Below are 18,510 nucleotides of genomic sequence, written 5' to 3' on the forward strand. Positions count from 1 at the left end.
AGCAACAGGTCTGACATTTGTACAGCCCGAGATCAAGTTATCTCTTTTTAGCTGCTGCATCACATAGTGGGAGCACCCAGGACTTGTGGTGAACCAAGACCCCTAGTTCTTTTTCCTTTATTTTGTTCAAAACAGTTATATAAATTTACTTTTTTATTATAAAGTAGTAGATTTACACATATAAAGACTTTGGAAAGTAGAGGAAAACATCCCCATAACACAACTGATTGTTCCTTTCCACACTAACTACTTTGTTTATCTAGTTGTAATCAAGGAGCACACACATTTTTGCGCCCCAGGCCTGGTTCATGTGAACTGCTGCCAATTCTCATCTTGTATTTTTACGGTGAATTTTTGAACTTGAATGTAAGAATATATGCCCACCCTTGGGGCATTGCCTTATATTGGTTTGGGCCTTTCTCCTTTTGGACTATTGATTTTCTCTGCTTTGTGTAACTCACACACTCGAAAAGCCAGCCTTCTTCACTTCTTAGTTATTACTGTCAGCATAGAATAGCACTGGGCTGAGGGCACAGCCTAGTCCTGCCACTGAATATCTTCTTCAGTTTGACATTAGTCCAATAATTTATCAGCTCTTCCCTTAGCCAGGCATCCTTCTAACTATTTTCCTCCAGCTCTGGGGGCAGGAACCACTTTCCCATTAGCAGACCTGGGGCCCTGTCTGTGGCTTGATATGGCATTTTATAGGATGTGGCTCAGAACTTTCTAGTGGTCCCTCTAGTCAGGGTAGAGCTGGCTCTTCAACTTGAATACATTCCTTATCTTCGTATCAAATTCTCTGATTTCTGTTCAGGCTAAGACTACATTTTGAGTTTGTTTATTGCCATACCTTTGGGCAATGGCAGTGAGGTTTTTTAAAATGATTTTTAAAAATTTTATTTATTTTGTTGTTGAGAATATACACAGTAAAACATACACCAATTCAATAGTTTCTCATGTACCATTTAGTGACACTGATGACATTCTTTGAGTTGTACAACCATTCTCACCCTCCTTTTCGTAGTTGTTTCCTCCCCCATTAACATAAATTCACTTAAGGTTCCTATCTAATCTTTCCAGTTGCTTTTGTTAATTTGATTCCATATAGTTCTTAAAAGAGTATAATGCTCAAGGCAGACATTTTTTACTAGTAAGCTAAACTACTCTTTGGTTTTAAGAAGACTTCAAGGGATACGTTTTTTTTTTATTTAAGTGTGCTTTAAGTGAAAGTTTACAGTTCAAGTTAGTTTCTCATACAAAAATTTATACACACGTTGTTATGTGACCCTAGTTGCTCTCCCTGTAATGTGATAGCACACTCCTCCTTTCCACTCTGTATTTCCCTTGTCCATCCAACCAGCTCCTGTCCCTTTCTGCCTTCTCATCTTGCCTCCAGACAGGAGGTGCCCATTTAATCTCATGTATCTACTTGAGCTAAGAAGCACACTCTTCACAAGTATCATTTTATGTCTTATAGTCCAGTCTAGTCTTTGTCTAAGAGTTGGCTTTGGGAGTGGTTTTAATTTTGGGCTAACAGAGAGTCCGGAGGCCATGTCTTCTGGGGTCCCTCCAGTCTCAGTCAGCCTATTAAAAAAGTCTGGTCTTTTTACTAGAATTTGAGTTCTGCACCCCACTTTTCTCCTGCTCCGTCAGGGACTCTCTGTTGCATTCCCTGTTAGGCAGCCATTGATGGTAGCCAGGCATCATCTAGCTCTTCTGGTCTCAGGCTGATGGACTCTCTGGTTTATGTGGCCCTTTCTGTCTCTTGGGCTCACAGTAACCTTGCATCTTCGGTGTTCTTCACTCTCCTTTGCTCTAGGTGGGTTGGGACCAACTGATGCATCTTAGATGGCTGCTTGCTAGCTTTTAAAACCCCAGACGCCAGTCACCAAAGTGGGATGCAGAACACTTTCTTAATAAACTTTGTTATAACAATTGACCTAAATTTCCCCTGAAACCATGGTCCCCAGACCCAGGGGCTAATTTTGGTTTAAGGTTTAAAGATTATCTCAGGGGAATAGTTTCAAGGGCTCATCCAACCTTCATGGCTCTGGGCAGTCTGGAGTCCATGAGAATATGAAATTCTGTACTGCATTTTCCCCCTTTTGATCAGGATTCTGCTACAAAACCTTTAATCAAAATGTTCAGTAATGGTAGCTGGGCACCATCCAGTTCTTCTTGTCTCATGGCAAAGGAGGCAGTTGTTCATGGAGGCAATTAGCCATACATTCCATATCTTCCTTCAAATCCTGACTCTCCTTCTTCCTCTGTTGCTCCAGGTGAATAGAGACCAATTGTGCCTTGGATGGCCGCTTGGAAGCTTTTAAGACCCCAGGCACTATGCAATGAACTAAGAGGTAGAACAGAAGCACTAAACATGTTATTAGGCCAATTAACTGGGATGTCCCATGAAACCATGACTGTAAGCCTCCAAACCAAGGAACCAAATCCCATGAGGTTTTTGGTTGTACGTAAGCAGACAGTGAGGTTTTGATTTGACCTTAACACTGTAGAACTCGAAGCAGAGTCCAGCCCCCACCCATATTGTTCTTCTTCAGTATCCTGAGAGTAGAGGCCCCATGCAGACCCTCACCCTCTCCCCATCCTCATTCTTCTTGTCCATTCACTCTAAAGGACACTATTTACATTTCAGTTTCACCTATCTGCATTCTGTGACCCTTGCTAATTCTGTGACCCTTGCTACACTCCTTAGACAACCCTTATTCTAAAAAGTATATTGGTACATCTACTCTGATAGGTAGACCATCTTTCTTTCCAAATATTCTGAATTTTTTCCTTGGACATTTGGATCAGATAACTACATACCTAGATGGCATTTTTTCCCACTTTGGTCCCCTCCTAGAATGAGTTTTACTGAATAATACTCTGGCATAGTGCCCTGGGCTTGCATTGAGGTTATTTATAAACAAGTTGTTAGAAGCTCATCCTGGCCACTGAGGACAGGATGCAGAAGAGAAGACAGTGCAGCTTTTCTGAGAACTCACCTGATATCCACCCCTTTGGGCGCTGTGCTTCTCCCGAGACACTGATGAACTTCGCTCTTTTATGGATGCACAGATCTGGCAACTCATCATATTTTCTTCTTTGCCTTGGTCCTTGGAAGTCAGGATCAAATGTATGGCCCAAATCTAGGGACAGACTTTATTTTCCCACACCAATCTTTTAATTTCCCTCATGCATCCTGTTATATGTATTTAATAAGCTGCCTGAAATCCTTCTTGAATGAGGTGAGCTTATGGCATTCTGTTACCTTTATTCTTGTACATAGCCCTTCCGCTCACTCCTGTGGATATCCCGTCACTTTTCATCCCAGCCAGGTTGCTACATTTAATCCCCGAGGCATTCTGTTACCACCATTTAGTACACGAGAATCATTTCACCTGAGTGCAGTGCTTTACACTCCTCCTGCCTTCAGGCCCAGGTGAAGATGACTGCAAACCTTACAGTTCTCTTTGTTCACAACTAGTTTCCACATCCAGCAACAGCCCCTTCCCTCTCCCCACTCTCACTCCTACCCCCAACAAGCTAGCTACTACTAGATAAGAGAATGCCTGGACAGAATATAAACAACTCTGCCCAAAAACGGATTCAGAATTGGATCCTTACCTTCTCGTCAGTCTTTGAAAGATTTCTGCTGTTGAGGATCTGATATTTTTCAGAGTTTTTCTGCCCTGAGAACAGTTAAGAGAGGCTTTGGTGTGAAAAGGACCTGGAAGAATGAGATGTCCAATGAGGGCCTGAGGGGGCTTCAGATGTAGGGATCTGGGGGTGGTGGTAGCAGGGCCAGGGGGGTATGATGGCTTCATTTTCATACCTGCCCTCCCCAGAGCTCCCTGCACCAGGAAAATGTGACAGTCTTTGGATGCCTGACTCATGAGGTGCCCTTGAGCCTGGGGGATGCAGCAGTGACCTGTTCCAAAGGTAAGGGTGAGGAATGGGGGAAGGACAGGAGGCTAAAAAGCCTGGGTAGGTGGGTATGGGGGATGGTATGAACGCAGGCCATCTAGGGTCTGGGGAAATAGGCGTAGGTGGGTGAGGGTTCTTTGTGCTTGAGGCCACACTGATCCTTCCTCCTCCCCTTTTGCTTCTCTTTCCCAGAGGCTCTGGCCGGCTTCCTCCTCTCTGTCAGTGCCATCTCCAGAGTGGCCAGGCTGCGAATCCCCTTCCCCCAGACAGGGACCTGGTTCCTGACCCTTCGCTCCCTCTGCGGGGTGGGGCCCCAGTGAGTGGTGGGAATGGGGCGGGTGGGGGGGAGGGGTGGGCAGGCGGAACGGACCTAGGAGGGGGCACCTGGACCTCAGGTAACAGCAAGCTTGTGCATAGGTTCGTGCGGTGCCGGAACGCGACGGCCGAGGTGCGGCTGCGCACTTTCCTGTCCCCGTGTGTGGATGACTGTGGGCCCTATGGGCAGTGCAAGCTGCTGCGCACGCACAACTACCTGTATGCGGCCTGCGAGTGCAAGGCTGGTGAGGGAACTGGCTGCTGTGGGCTTCCCGGAAGGGGGTGGCTTGCTTGGTCAGGGTGGAAGGTCTCAGCTTGAATTGGGGACCGCCTGTGATGGGTCTGGAGAGAATGGAAGGACAGAACCAGGGTGAGACCACCCTTCACTAGTAGTGGCCTAAGACTTGGCAAGAGGCTGCGAGAAGTGTCTCTGAACCCATGGCAGCCTTCCCCTGTCCTCTTCCACCCTGTGCATTCCCCACCTGCAGGGTGGCGGGGCTGGGGCTGCACTGACAGTGCAGACGCGCTCACCTATGGATTCCAGCTGCTGTCCACACTACTGCTCTGCCTGAGCAACCTCATGTTTTTGCCACCTGTGGTCCTGGCCATTCGGAGCCGATACGTGCTTGAAGCTGCTGTCTACACCTTCACCATGTTCTTCTCTACGGTATGCGGTGGTGTATGTGTCACCTCGTCCTTATCCGTGGTGGTGGGTGAGGGTCTACATTTCCACCACATTCTCCAGGAGTTTGAGGATGTCTGCACCCTTATAGTTTGAAGATATGTCTCCCCTTCTCTGCATCTTCTACAGCAGAGCTTCCCAACCTTTTCATATCATGTAGGTCATTTTCTATTAATTTTTGTAAGGACACTGGGGTAAATGAACAAGGCTGTTTGCAACTTAAGATAATATGCTTGGGGGCTCCAGCTGTTCCACACCCTCCCTGCCTATCTACCCGGAGAGCAGAGGAGACAGTTACCTTAAGACACTGGCTGAGAAAGTCTGTCATACAGTATGGAATTGTGTCTATACCTTCAGCATGTTCTTCTCTATTCATTTCTCCCTGGAATGTGTTCACATTCAGGTTCTTTCATGATGGGAGGGCTGGCTATACTATGCTTTATGTTCTCCATTAAACTGGGGATTTGTATGTTTTTAGAATATTCTTTTTTTTTTGCATATTCTTTCTTTTGATATGAAGGTATCTCCCCATTCGGTCACCATGGCCTCCTAAATTCTCATGAAAACTTTTGGAAGACAGAGGGGAGCTTTATAATTGGATAATTTTTAGAACAGTCTGGGTCTCAGAATCCTAAGAACCCTTACGCAAGTGGGGATCGTTAGATGCCGTGGAGCTGGAAGCAACCTTATGTATAACAGAAGGAAACATGGTCCAGTGCAGTCTTCATGCTAGTGTGATATGAAATCCCAGCTCAAAGGAGTTAATTTTTATGAAGGTTGCTATATGTTAAATCTTGTCCATTCCCATTGCAGACTGCCTACAACCCCTTCCCAGTGTTTCCCCACTTCTCCGTAATCAGAAAAGTTCATATTATAAGCAAGCCTGTTGTAAGGAAAGGTAGAGGAGTCAATCTGATAATGTGACTTTAACCCCAATTTAGACTTTTTTTCCTCCGGAGATGCCACTTTTAGAATCTCTTCATTTAATCTCTAGGCTCTTGGCATCTTGTGACATACAGTGCCTGCCTTGAGCGCTGCAGAAATCTTAAATGAATCCATACTTTCTTCATGTCTTGGCAATAAGAATATCACAAAAACTAATACACATCTCCCTGGTGTCCAGCATCAATAGATCAGACTTATGTCCAAGTTACACAAATCCTACTTATTATCTAGGAGAAAGCAGGAGGTAAATGTCCTGAAACTCAGGGTCCTGGGTTCCTCCCACAGATGAGGAAGAATAGGCTGTCAACGACACTTGTAGAGAGCCCTTGGCTCTTTAAGCTGAGTGAGAAGTATATACCCCAATTCTACTTGACTGGCCCCTTGTAGGCCTGTTCCAACAATGCCTCATTCTATTTTTATATTAGACTCTGTTTCTTTTTTTTTATTGTCAGATGCCCTTTATACTGTTGTTCACCAAATGTATGGGACAGTTCTAATATATCCTATATGATTGCTAAGGGTTGGGATTGACTCGACAGAAACAGGACCGGTCGTCTAGTTTTCCTGGGCAGGTTCCCTGTTTTCCCTCTTACCTATTCTTTCCTTAGTCTAGACTTAATTTCATTCCTCAGCAGTCTCCATTTGGTCACATTGTGGCTCACAGTATAAATGAATAATTTTATAAGGATCAGCACAAAGCTGGTTCCTATGAGGTGGAGGTTAAAGACGTCCCAAATGTCCAGCTTTTCCAAGCTGCTGTACCATTCCATTATCTCAAACATCAGCTACTCCCTCTCCAAGCAGTACTCTCCCTCCTGTCTTTGGGTTCTGTAATTCGCTGCAATGTCTCACAGAACTCACCAACCTTATAAAGGAAATGGCTCGTGTGGTTGTGGAGGCTGGCAAGTCCCAGATTTGTGAATCAGGCATAGGCTTCTCCCTGGCTGTCAGTCTCTGCCAAAAGGCACTCAATTTTCTCGCTCCTTGGGCCAGGAAGTGTACTGTACCATCTCCTGCTGGTCTTTCCTGTGGGTCTCTCCTGCCAGTGTCTCCTGCTGGGCTCTCCTTCATTGGTGGTTGGCTCTTCTCTTTCCCACCTCTGGGGTGGCTCATTTCAAGTCCAAGGGAATGACAAAACTGACCAGTTCTCTTGGTGGGCCACAATTACCCTATCACACAGTCCCGCCCAGTCACCTGAGTGGGAGTTACAAGACCATGGCTAGAAAGGCCACACAAAAAGCAATCCATTACACTGTACAGTACTAGCATGCTCTGGATGGCAGCCTTCTTCCCTGTCTTAAATTCTGGACAGCCTACACCTGGGAGTAGTATATCAGTCCCTATCCAGGACATAGGAGCAGACAGTGGGTTTGCTCTTCAGGAGCTGATAGATGTAAAATGTGTTTAAAAAACAAAAACAGGTCACAAATACAGCACTTGATTTTTATATAGCCGAATGATTCAAATAATGATAATAGTACATGAACATCTACTGAATACTTGCTGTGTGTCAGACCCAGTGCTAATTTAATCCTCACAGTAGCATAATAAATATTAATAATAATAGATACGTACTTTTATTAATATCATCCCTTTTTGCAGATGAGGGAAGGTTAAATACTTTGTCTAAAGTATAAGGTGAGTGGTAGAGCCAAGATTCTCACCCTGCCTGACTCCACATCCTTCCACATAATTACTGAGCTATACTGCTCCCCTGGTACCAGCACAGTGAGCATTTACCGATAACTTTCTAACCTGACTTCAGTTTCTCAGAAGCTCTGAATTATATACAGAAATTCATGGCCTAGTTTAGTAATTCTTCCCAAATACTTAAAAAAGAAAAAAAAAAATATATATATATATATAGCTAATTAAAAAATCGGAGACTATAACCAAATCAAATTTAAGAAATCATCCGGGAAAATATACCAAACGTTGCAGTTGTACAACTCTAACCCATAGAGTTCAACCCACATATCTTTCACAGTGAGACACAGGCAGAGCCGATATCCTGGGGCTGGGCAGTCTTCTTTGCTGGTTGCTAACAGTCTGGCTGCAAGCCTGCCTTCCCATTACCTCTGTGTTTCTCAGACCATCGCAAGTAATTCTCAGTGGCCCTTGGCAAAATCCCACAACTGTTTCCAAGAGAAAATGGAAGCAGAACACAGAAAAAAAAGAGACCAGCAGTAAGTTCCATTATATCCAGAGTGCAAATATCCCAATCTTTGCAAGGATTAAATATATTTGCATTTCCAGTTTTACATTCTGTTGTGTCTGGGTATCTCATCTTGGAGCATTAGATAAATTACAGCTTTTTAAATTTTCCTCTTATCCTGATTCTGTCACCATAACAACCCATTCTTCCTGACATGGGAGGAGTGAGCAACCAATATGCTTGTTCTCAGTTTGGAGCTGTTCGTCCTTACAGATCTACCCAGTATCCTTTCTTTTGGAGGGTTCATAAGGCACCATGAATACTAGAAGAGTCCATGGAGGGATACATCTTTGTACCAAAGATATTCTTTTTTTCAACCTTCTCATTTTATTTTTTATTGTGCTTTAGGTAAAAGTTTACAGAGCAAATTAGTTTCTCATTGAACAGTTAATACACATATTGTTTTGTGACATTGGTTGCCAACCTCATGACATGTCAACACTCTCCCCTTCTCAACCTGGGGTTCCCCATTTCCATTCGTCCAGCCTTCCTGTCCCCTCCTGCCTTCTTATCCTTGCCCCTGGGCTGGTGTGCCCATTTAGTCTCATATACATAGCTGAACTACATGTGTTATTGTTTGTTTTATTGTTTGTTTTATAGGCTGGTCTAATCTTTGGCTGAAAGGTGAATCTCAGGAGTGATGCACCAAAGATATTCTTAAAACCATATGTGTTTTTAGTGTCTGGCGTTAGAATGTCAATAAATACTCAAATTACACAAATTCTACATAGGAGTTCAGAGACAGGTGACAACAAATATTCTAAAACAAAGAGAACTCAGGTTATCCCTGGATAACCCTTTTCACAAATTATGGAATGCAGGATGCCAGAAGTCATGAGAGTGTTGTCCAGAGAGACAGAGGTGTTGGAACCGCAGGCCAAAGGAGGCTGATGGCAGACCTTAGTTCCTGAATTAGGTGTCCGTTCTAGCTTGATCCAGTTCCACTTGCATCCCTTGTACTCCCTTTGAACCTCCTTAGTAGTCTACCCTTTACTATGTTCTGTGCAGGTAGGATAGGTAGACACCAGCCCTTCCTCATATTCTTCCTTATGGTATGAAGTGCCATGCTCTTCTCCATGGTCTTAGGGATTTTTTTCTTACTATGTCCCCCATGGTATTGGGTGGGAAGGGATGAAGAGGGCCAGTTAGTGAGAGTCCTGAGGGTAAAGCCCAACTCAGAGTCAAAGCTTTCAGGGGAAACTGGTACATGCAGGGGAGGCTTCAGGTCTGGGTTGGCTAAAATGCTGGGCCCCAGGGCTTGGGCCAGGGATGGGGATTATAGGTAGGACACATAGTGAGCACAAGGAGACAGGAAAGGGATTGGTCTCAGCTTGAGAGATCTGGACTCACAGGTTGGGTGCTGTCCACAACACATTCCAGTAGCAGAAAGATTAGGACATGGATTAGGGCTGTCAGGTATATAACTGCATACAAGGCAGACCAGGCCTCCCTACCACATTGTTCTCAGGAATGGGGATGTTGGCTGTTTCCCAGTTCTGCTTAGCTAGCGACCACTGACCTCTGCTCTCTGACAGCACACCACTCTTGTGGCCTCTTTGTCCATTTTCAGTAGACCTTTGCCCCAGTTTCTCTCACGCCTGTCATTTCTTCTTCCAGTTCTATCATGCCTGTGACCAGCCAGGCATTGTGGTTTTCTGCATCATGGACTACGATGTGCTACAGTTCTGTGATTTCCTGGGCTCCTTAATGTCCGTGTGGGTCACTGTCATTGCCATGGCTCGTTTACAGCCTGTGGTCAAACAGGTCAGTGCAGAGTGGGCCCTGGGGGGCAACCATAGCCAAAATCTACTTAAAATCCACTCCCAACCTCTCCCCGGGGGCATCGCCAAGTGCCCCTTGCCATTCTTGTCCAGCCCCTGGACTGCTGTCACCAGCTCTGGCCCAGCCCCTGGAGTGCTCTTTCCCTAGGTGCTGTATTTGCTGGGGGCTATGCTGTTGTCCATGGCTCTGCAGCTTGATCGGCATGGACTCTGGAACCTGCTTGGACCCAGTCTCTTCGCCTTGGGGATCTTGGCCACAGCCTGGGTGAGGCTGGGGAAGACTGTGGCCGAGGGTGGGGTGGGGTCCCAACAGAACCTGGGTGCAGAGCCCTGAGTGCCTGGCCCCCACTTTAAGGTGGGCTTGCTCCCTGTTATCATCACTGTGCCCCTCATGGAGTCTACTCCAGTCCTGGAAGGTACCTTCAGGTCACAACCAGGGATCAGGGGACAAGCCTGAGAGTGACTGGCTCTGGCTGCTATAATAGGGCCCCACTTCTCTGCCTCCCTCAGACAGTACGCAGCGTCCGCCGCCGGCACTGCTACCCACCCACGTGGCGCCGCTGGCTCTTCTACCTGTGCCCAGGAAGCCTTATTGCAGGCAGTGCTATCCTACTCTATGCTTTTGTGGAAACCCGGGACAACTACTTCTACATTCACAGCATTTGGCATATGCTTATTGCCGGCAGCGTGGGCTTCTTGCTGCCCCCTCGTGCCAAGACTGACCACCGGGTCCCATCTGGATCCCGGGCCCGGGGCTGCGGTTACCAGTTGTGCATCAATGAGCAGGAGGAGCTGGGCCTTGTGGGCCCAGGAGGGGCCGCTGTCAGCAGCATCTGTGCCAGCTGAGTGGGGCTTTGGGCCTGGCCCTTTGGGAACATGAACCCTTCCCTAGGGCAGAGAGCCCTTCCCTAGGATTGAGAGACAAGCTGTATTTCTTGAGGACATAGAGTCTTTCTTAAGGATACGGAGTTCTTCCAGGGACCCAGTGCTTGCCCCAGGGACGTGGAACTGAGGGCCTGGAGTCATCCTGCATCCATGGAATCCTTCTTAAGAATTGGAGTCTGTGCAAGGACACAGAGCCCCTCAGAACCAGGGAGCCCCTCCTAGGGGTGTGGAGCCCTCCGGAGGACATGGATTCCTTCCCAGAAAGACAAAGCTCTCTCAGGAACATGGTGTCATTCCTGAGGAAATGGAGTCCATCTTGGGGAAACTGAGTCTCCAGATCATCCCAGCAGCTCAGCAACTCTGGCCTCAGACTACTTTCCCAGAGGCAGTGACTGGGCTGGGCTGTGCTGTGTGAGGGACTGAGGAGTGCAGGACAAATGGGGCTGGGCTAGGGTGGCTGGTATCCTGAGTTGATGGAGGTGGAGTCTGGTGTGTTTCCAATGAAGTATGTGCTGGTTCTCTGCTGCCTCTTTTTCTGGGGCCAATGATGTGGGAGCGTAGGGGAAGAGGGACCCTCAGGAAATCAGCAGGAGTGATGGAAGCCCAGCCTGAATGACCTGCAGGAGCTACTGTTTGAGGCTTTGACCCCATCATGTACACACCTCATCCCTCCCATCTGGTCCTTGCATTCACTTCCAAATACCTTCCAATGCTTGCTGTTCCAGGCACTGGGCTAGTTTGAAGGGAGACCAGGCTGCACTAGCTGGGAGTAGAGAGTGTGTGAGTGTGTGTGTTGGAGGGGGGGTGGCTGAGAAGACTTAAATTGGTATGAGAGACCTCCCTCATGAAACTCACACTCAGTAGGGAAGGAAGTCTAGGTACCTGGTGGAGCAGGTATGAATCTCAGACCTGTAAGAAATATCACAAGAATGTAATGTCTATTTTTAGCCCCCACTTTGAGTGCCAGAAACATAATCTTTTGTCAATTTTGGATTTCTTTTCTTTCCACAGGGGTCATAGCAGAGTTCTGAGGGGTGTACATAATGCCAGGATGTGGAGAGAGTGTTTTCTCTGGTCCCATTGTCCATGCTGCATTTCTGTCGTGGCACCTGGTCCTCAGTGGCCCAGACAGGTCATCCCGGAGAAGTTTCTTGTTGTCATTGGCATAACCTTTTTCAGTATTAAGGCTCTCTCTGCCACTTCTGTGTCACATGGGAAGATGTTTGAGGTAGTTCAAGGCCTTGGCTATCTAGAAACACCTTGAAGCCATTTCTATTCGGGGATCTTGCTGCCTCCCTGGGTTTTAGTTGACCAGCAAGGCATGGGTGGCTCCGGCTTTTAAATTCTGCAAATTTATGCAGAGGTTTGCCACCTTCTCAAGACTTGGCCTGGGTACTGCAGCTCAGGGCCCCTCCCTTTTGGGACCCTCCTGTGCCAATGCTCTCATTACTTCCCCTCCTTTTTCTTTCTTTCCTCTAGCTCAGGGAATGAATCTTTTGTTAATCTGGAGGTGGGGAAGCCTTACTTTTCTATGTTTTCTCCCAGATCTTTCGTCTACTCCTTAAGTCTTTTGCGTTCCATTCTGGGCCTAGGCTTTTGAAACCCAAAAGCCAGGAAAAGATTCCTTTGTTCTCTGCTTTCTGCATCCACATTTCTTCCTTGGGGAACTGGGTAGAGAATGATGGGGCCAACTAAATGGCAAAAAGGACAAAAGAGGTATGGGCTATGTGTCTGTTCTTATATCAGAAAAAAACTGTCTAAAAAAAAAATAAAACAAACAAAAAAAACTATTCCCATGTAAGAAGTAATCCATCACACTAAGATGTACAGAGCCAGGTCACAGGACAGATGAACCCAACTAGGTGGAATTCAGGACAGAGTCAGCAGAATACAGAAGTCATTGAGGAAGGAAATGGAGCCAGGACAGATCACACCCAGCTAGGGAGATCAGAAGGGGCTCCCTGGAAGAGGAGGTTTGAGTGAGAATAAAATGTGCTTACATAATGCCAAGCTGTTGGAGGAGCATTTTCTCTGACCACCATGTCTACACTGCATCTGCCCTCTGAGATTTCCATTGTTCCATTTAGTCTCCAGTGAGTAAAGCACTTAGAACAGTGCCTCACCTGGTACGTGATAAGTGTTCAATATATGTTTGTCAAAGGGCTGAAGTGTTTGGACATGGGGAGGGATGAAGGAGGGAAAGACACAAAGGCAGGAAAGACATACTTTTTCAGGGAACTGAATAGTTCCGTATGCCTGGGCCTGAAGAGAGAGAGAGAGTGTGTGTATGTAAGTAGGCCAGTGGAGGCAAGCAGCCAGTGATGAGGGTGGACAAAAGAGCGTGTCTAGTTTTTATCCTACAGGAAATGGGCAGGGATTTAAGCTGGAGAGTAGCTTCAATTGATGTTTTAGATGGCCAGCGTGAAGGATGGATTTTGGAGAGAGTTTGGATGACAGTGGTGTGGTGACACAGCTGTTGCAGTATTTGAGAGAGAGATAGTAAATGCTTCTTAATGCAGTGGCAATGAAAAAGAGGGCCTCTATAGGACTTAGTGACTGGTTGGATGTATGGGATGGTGAGGGATAACAGGAAGTCTATGGTGACCACCATGTTTCTGGCTCGGTGACTCCGGGCTGGTAGTGCTATTCCCTGAGATGGTGACATGACTTTCAAGGGGTATCTTAGTCATCTAGTGTTGCTATAAGAGATAATACCACAAGTGGATGGCTTTAACAAAGAGAAATTTATTCTCTCACAGTCTAGTAGGCTAGAAGTCCAAATTCAGGGCGTCAGCTTCAGGGGAAGGCTTTCTTTCTCTGTTTGCTCTGGGTGAAGGTCCTTCTCATCAATCTTGCCCTGAACTAGGAGCTTGTCTATGCAGGAACCCAGGGCCCAAAGGATATGCTCTTTCCTGGTGCTTCTTTCTTGGTGGTATGAGATCCCCACTCTCTGCTTGCTTCCCTGTCCTTTTATCTCTTGTAAGATAAAAGGTGGTGCAGGCCACACTCCAGGGAAACTCCATTTACATTGGATCAGGGATGTGATCTTAGTAAGGGTATTACAATCACAGTATAATCCTCTTTAACATAAAATTACAATCACAAAATGGAGGACAACCACGCAATACTGGGAATCATGGCCTAACCAAGTTGACACATATTTTGGGGGGACACAATTTAATCCATGACGAGGGTTGTATGTGATGAGTTCAGTTTTGGACACTTTGATTTGAGGTACCTAGGGGATCCCTGTGGGGTGGGACATCAGCAATAAGACAGCTCTGGGCGTAGCTGCTGAACCAGGCCTGGAACCTCAGTCTCTTCGGTTGTCTCCTGATTTGTTTCAGTGGGAGACAGCACAAGATCCAAACAACACCTGTCTTCCTTGAATACAGGGCTGTGGTCAGCAGATATTGCTGGACCCTCATGTGTGTCTGCATACATAGCCAGACTAGGACCCCTGACCATTTACAGTTGCTTGGAGCAATTACAGTAACATAAGGCTCAATCCCCAGGTGATGACTTTGTGAGGGCTTCTAAGTGAGAATTCAGTTCAGCAAATCTTCTATAGAGAAGGCTCTGTGGGAGCTCTAGGGGTGAACCAGACCTGGTTGAATTCTGCCCTCAAGGAGCTGACATTGTGAGATATAACTAATGTAAGGCAGAATGGGATAGTTACTAAGTGAAAGACTAACAAAGTGCTGTAGAATATAAAGGAAAGAGAATAATTTCGAACTGCACTAGGAAAGGATGCATGAAAGGTGGTGTCTAACCTGGCTTTTAAAATTTGTTCTAGGTCTTATCGTAGAACAGCATGAGTAGATATGGAGATGGGACAGTACAGACGATGTAGTAAGGGGGAACGGCTCATGTGAATGGGGCTAGTGGAAAACAAGGCTGCAGAAGCTGGTGGGGCCAGATTCTGGAGGGCCTTGAGGACTCAGCTGAAGAATTTGGACTTAATGCTGTAGAAATGGGAACCCATCAAAGATTCTTGATATGAAGAATGGTGAATTAGTTCGAGCTTATCAAAGTAGCAGAACCACTGTGAGTGACGTAAGGGATTTATTATAGAGAATAGGCTTTATGCAGTTGGGGGAGCAGTTGGAGAAGTCTATGTAAAACTGCTACCTCTGCATTTGGTGTTGAACCTGCAGTAGGTCAGCTGGGCTGGCAGTCAGGTAGAAAAGCTGGATGTAAACCGAGGGAGAGTAAGGACAAACTAGGACCCATGAGGACAAACTGGAACCTGTGTCTGTCTCACACTGCCTTCAATCTCAATGACGTGGGAGACCTACAGAAGAAGCTGGTGTTCTTCACCAAGGAGCTTGTCTTAATTACCTAGTGCTGCTATAACAAATAAAAGTGGATGGCTTTAACAAACAAGTTTATTCTCTTATAGTCTAGGAGGCTAGAAGTCCGAAATTCAGGGTGCCAGCTCCAGGGGAAGGCTTTCTCTCTCTGTTGGCTCTAGAGGAAGATCCTTGTCATCTGTCTTCTCTTAGACTAGAAGCTTCTCAGTGCAGGAACCCTGGGTCCAAAGGACGTGCTCACTCCCGGCTCTTGTTTCTTGGTGGTATGAGGTTCCAGTGTCTCTACTTGCTTCTGTCGTTTGTATCTCAAAAGAGATTGGCTTAAGACATAATCTAATCTTACAGATTGAGTCCTGCCTCATTAACATAACTGCCACTAATGCCATCTCATTGACATCATAGAGGTAGGATTTACAACAGATAGGAAAATCACATCAGATGACAAAATGGACAGTACTGGGAATCATAGCTTAGCCAAATAGATGCACATATTTTGGGGGGACAGAATTCAATCCATGACAGAGCTGTACTTGGCTCAGGATTCAGAACAGTTGAAGGAAGAAAGCTGGTGACAAGTAGAGGAGCTGAGGGCCCAGCTTCTACCCCATGCTAACAAGGCAAGCCAGTAGATCAGTGACAAGATATATGTGTTCCTACAGTGCCTGGTGTCCTATACTGACCTAAGCATAAAATATATTTGCTGCTTCACTTCCGCCTCTCAAATCTTACACAAATCTCTCTAGTGGTCAATCCTAACTCTGAACCATACAGGGAAGAGAATTTTGGGAAATGTAGTTCCAACCTAGTTAGGTTGACACAGTACAAAGCTACCGTAAGATGAGTAACCTTTCACTCAGTATGTAGGATGGGTGGTCAGGGCAAAGGAAGCCAAATCTCTAGCAGCTCTTGGGTTGACTAGGATAGTATGGTAGTCATTAGTCTATTCACAAATATCTCAGTCCGCTCTTTCCTTCCGGACACATGGTAGCCAAGCTTCCCTTCTTCCTTGATGTTAGATGTGGTCATGTGACTTGTGTTGACTGATGAAACATAAGTGGAAGTAAGATGTCACTTCTGAATGGAAATTTTAAGAGTGCATACTTTGTCACTTTCTCTTTTCCTTTTGTCATGATGACCTGTAGTGTTGCAGATGGTAGCTGCTTTGTCATCCTTACTCCCAGAGGGATCTGAAGGCGATGATGCAGAGCAGAACGCCCATCTATCCGCTAATGGACCTGAAGCACGAGCGAGAAATAAATCCTTATGGTTTTAAGCCACTGAAATGTCGAGGTCATTACCACAGCATAACCTAACCTATCCTGACTGATAAAGATGGAGTGCAGCAGCAAAAGTGGGACATTTTCCTGGACAGCAGATCTCCCCGCAGCAGAGCTATTACAGTGGCTTTCACCTCTGTATTCCTCAGGCTGTAGATGGTAGGGTTCAGTGAGGGTGTCATGTCCCCATAGAACAATGTAATAATCTTATCTAAGTCAGGGTCCTTGGCTTTGGGCTTCAAGTACATGAAGGAGATAGTTCCATAGAAAATCACCACCACTATTAGGTGAGAAGAGCAGGTAGAAAAAGCCTTGCTCCAGCCTGCAGCAGAAGGTACCCTAAGGATGGCAGCAAGGATGAAAATGTAGGAGAGAAACATGAGCAGGAACGGGGTCAGCGTTAGGACAGCTGTGGCCACCATTAATGCCAATGCATTTAGGGAGATGTCCCCACAGGCCAGTTTTATCACTGCCAAGATCTCACAGAAGAAGTGGTTAATGACATTGTGGCCACAAAAGGAGAGGTGCCAGGCCAGGATGGACTGCAGCAGTGAGTTGGTGAAGCCTATCCCCCAGCTCAGCACTGCCATCCACATGCAAAGCTGCCCACTCATGAGCTCTGAATACCTAAGTGGCTGGCAGATAGCCACATAACGGTCATATGCCATCACGGCAAGGAGCAGGCACTCTGTGGAGCCCAGTGCCAGGGTCAGGTACATTTGTAGGGCACAGCCAGGGAAGGAGATGGTCCTTCGGGCTTCCAGGAAGTTGACCAGCATGAGTGGCACAAAGGAGGATATACCAAGGATGCCCATGAGGGAGAGGTTGCTGAGGAAGAAGTACATGGGGTTGTGCAGGTGAGGGTCCAGCATGTTCAGCGCTATGAGGAGGGAGTTCCCCATCACATCCACACAGTAGATGCCCAGGCAAAGGACAAACAGGACCATCTCTAGGTTATGGTGCTCAGATAACCCCAGCAGGATATACTCCCTGATAGCTGTCTGGTTTGCCCCATCCATCATTCTCCCTCCTTTTCCATCTGGACCACACAGATTTTGGAAGAAGCTCTGGCTGGCCCAGGAGTCGAGGAACCTGTATGTGTGACCTGAGGTCACCCCGCTCTCTGAGATTTAGTTTCACCATCTGGGTAGTGAGAGAGTTGGACTTCAAGTCTGTAAGCTGGCCCTCTCAGCTCTGCAGTTCTACTGCTGTAGTTTAGGGGAGGATGTTGCACATTACAGTCCCCCAGGCTCCTTGCTGCTCTCCCCAGGGTGGGCTCAGAGGAGACAATAGAGTGGGATTCCATTTGACATGCTCCTTTGGCATCTAAAGAGTTCTTGGCTGCTAAAAGGAAGCGTCTTTTCTAGGTTATGACTCCAGATGATTGAATTATGCCCGTAGTGTTCCAGATTTAATTCATTCACTGAATATTTATTGACTGCCCACTGTGTGCTAGATATGTTTTAAGTGCTGAGACTACAGCAGTAAATGATATTGATGACGATACCATACAAAAAGGAAAAATCAGAGTCTAACCTGGCAGAAATGTTGTTGGTCATTGACTACCTTTATAGCTGGAGGAGTGGGAAGAGGCTGCCATTTTCTCCCAGATAGCTTCCCTCGCTGTTCTGAACTGGTCTCACTGTCTACTTGAGAATGGCCAGTGTCAGGCATTTGCAGCAGGGAACCCAAGTGTCCCCAGGGCACAGCAATCTTGTTAGGACAGGAAAGGAGTCCCTGGTCTGAAGAAGAAATAGGAGCTGAGTGTGAACGTTTATCATTCAGAGGATATGATCCCCCACCTCCTCTCTCCCTTCCTTCCTGCATTGATAGGGAGGCCAGTGTCCTGTGACCGTCTTGGAGCACCATCTGTCTTTCTCCAGGACTAGTTTTTTTCTCTCATTCCCCTTGTTTAATTGCATCAACCATCTGTAGGGGCCAAAGGGCTCACCCTTTCCCAAATAAACCATGTCTTTTCCCAGTTCTACATTTTTGCCCAGGCAATTCCCTTCTATAGGCACGTCCCTCCCACCCAGTGGAGGCGCAGCTGCTCATTCTTCAGATCCCAGCTCCCCCCTTCTTTCTTCTCCTGCCCCATGCAGAGTTACCTGCCCCCTTCTTGTGCTCCCACAGCTCTTTACCCATTCCTTTGGTTTGTTGTACATCTTGA

General features: G+C 46.5%; 2 protein-coding genes across 4 annotated transcripts in view; one reads left to right on the forward strand and one right to left on the reverse strand.

Annotated features, from left to right (window-relative positions):
* The window catches only part of TMEM8B (transmembrane protein 8B), a 31,538-nt gene extending 14,458 nt beyond the window's left edge, over positions 1–17,080 (forward strand). For all 3 annotated transcript variants that reach the window (XM_049896691.1, XM_049896688.1, XM_049896689.1), the window contains 7 exons: positions 3,849–3,942; positions 4,120–4,243; positions 4,345–4,487; positions 4,731–4,909; positions 9,702–9,848; positions 10,014–10,130; positions 10,376–17,080. In XM_049896691.1, the coding sequence (XP_049752648.1) occupies positions 3,849–3,942; positions 4,120–4,243; positions 4,345–4,487; positions 4,731–4,909; positions 9,702–9,848; positions 10,014–10,130; positions 10,376–10,711 (1,140 nt within the window). In that variant the 3' untranslated portion in view covers positions 10,712–17,080. The remainder of the gene's footprint in view (positions 1–3,848; positions 3,943–4,119; positions 4,244–4,344; positions 4,488–4,730; positions 4,910–9,701; positions 9,849–10,013; positions 10,131–10,375) is intronic.
* On the reverse strand, positions 16,373–17,359 carry LOC126082418 (olfactory receptor 13C7-like). The gene has a single exon (XM_049894948.1). The coding sequence runs from the start codon at positions 17,357–17,359 to the stop codon at positions 16,373–16,375; it is 987 nt and encodes a 328-aa protein (XP_049750905.1).
* Positions 17,360–18,510: the final 1,151 nt, after the last annotated feature.

Source organism: Elephas maximus, chromosome 9, assembly GCF_024166365.1.
Source record: "Elephas maximus indicus isolate mEleMax1 chromosome 9, mEleMax1 primary haplotype, whole genome shotgun sequence".
Taxonomy (NCBI): domain Eukaryota; kingdom Metazoa; phylum Chordata; class Mammalia; order Proboscidea; family Elephantidae; genus Elephas; species Elephas maximus.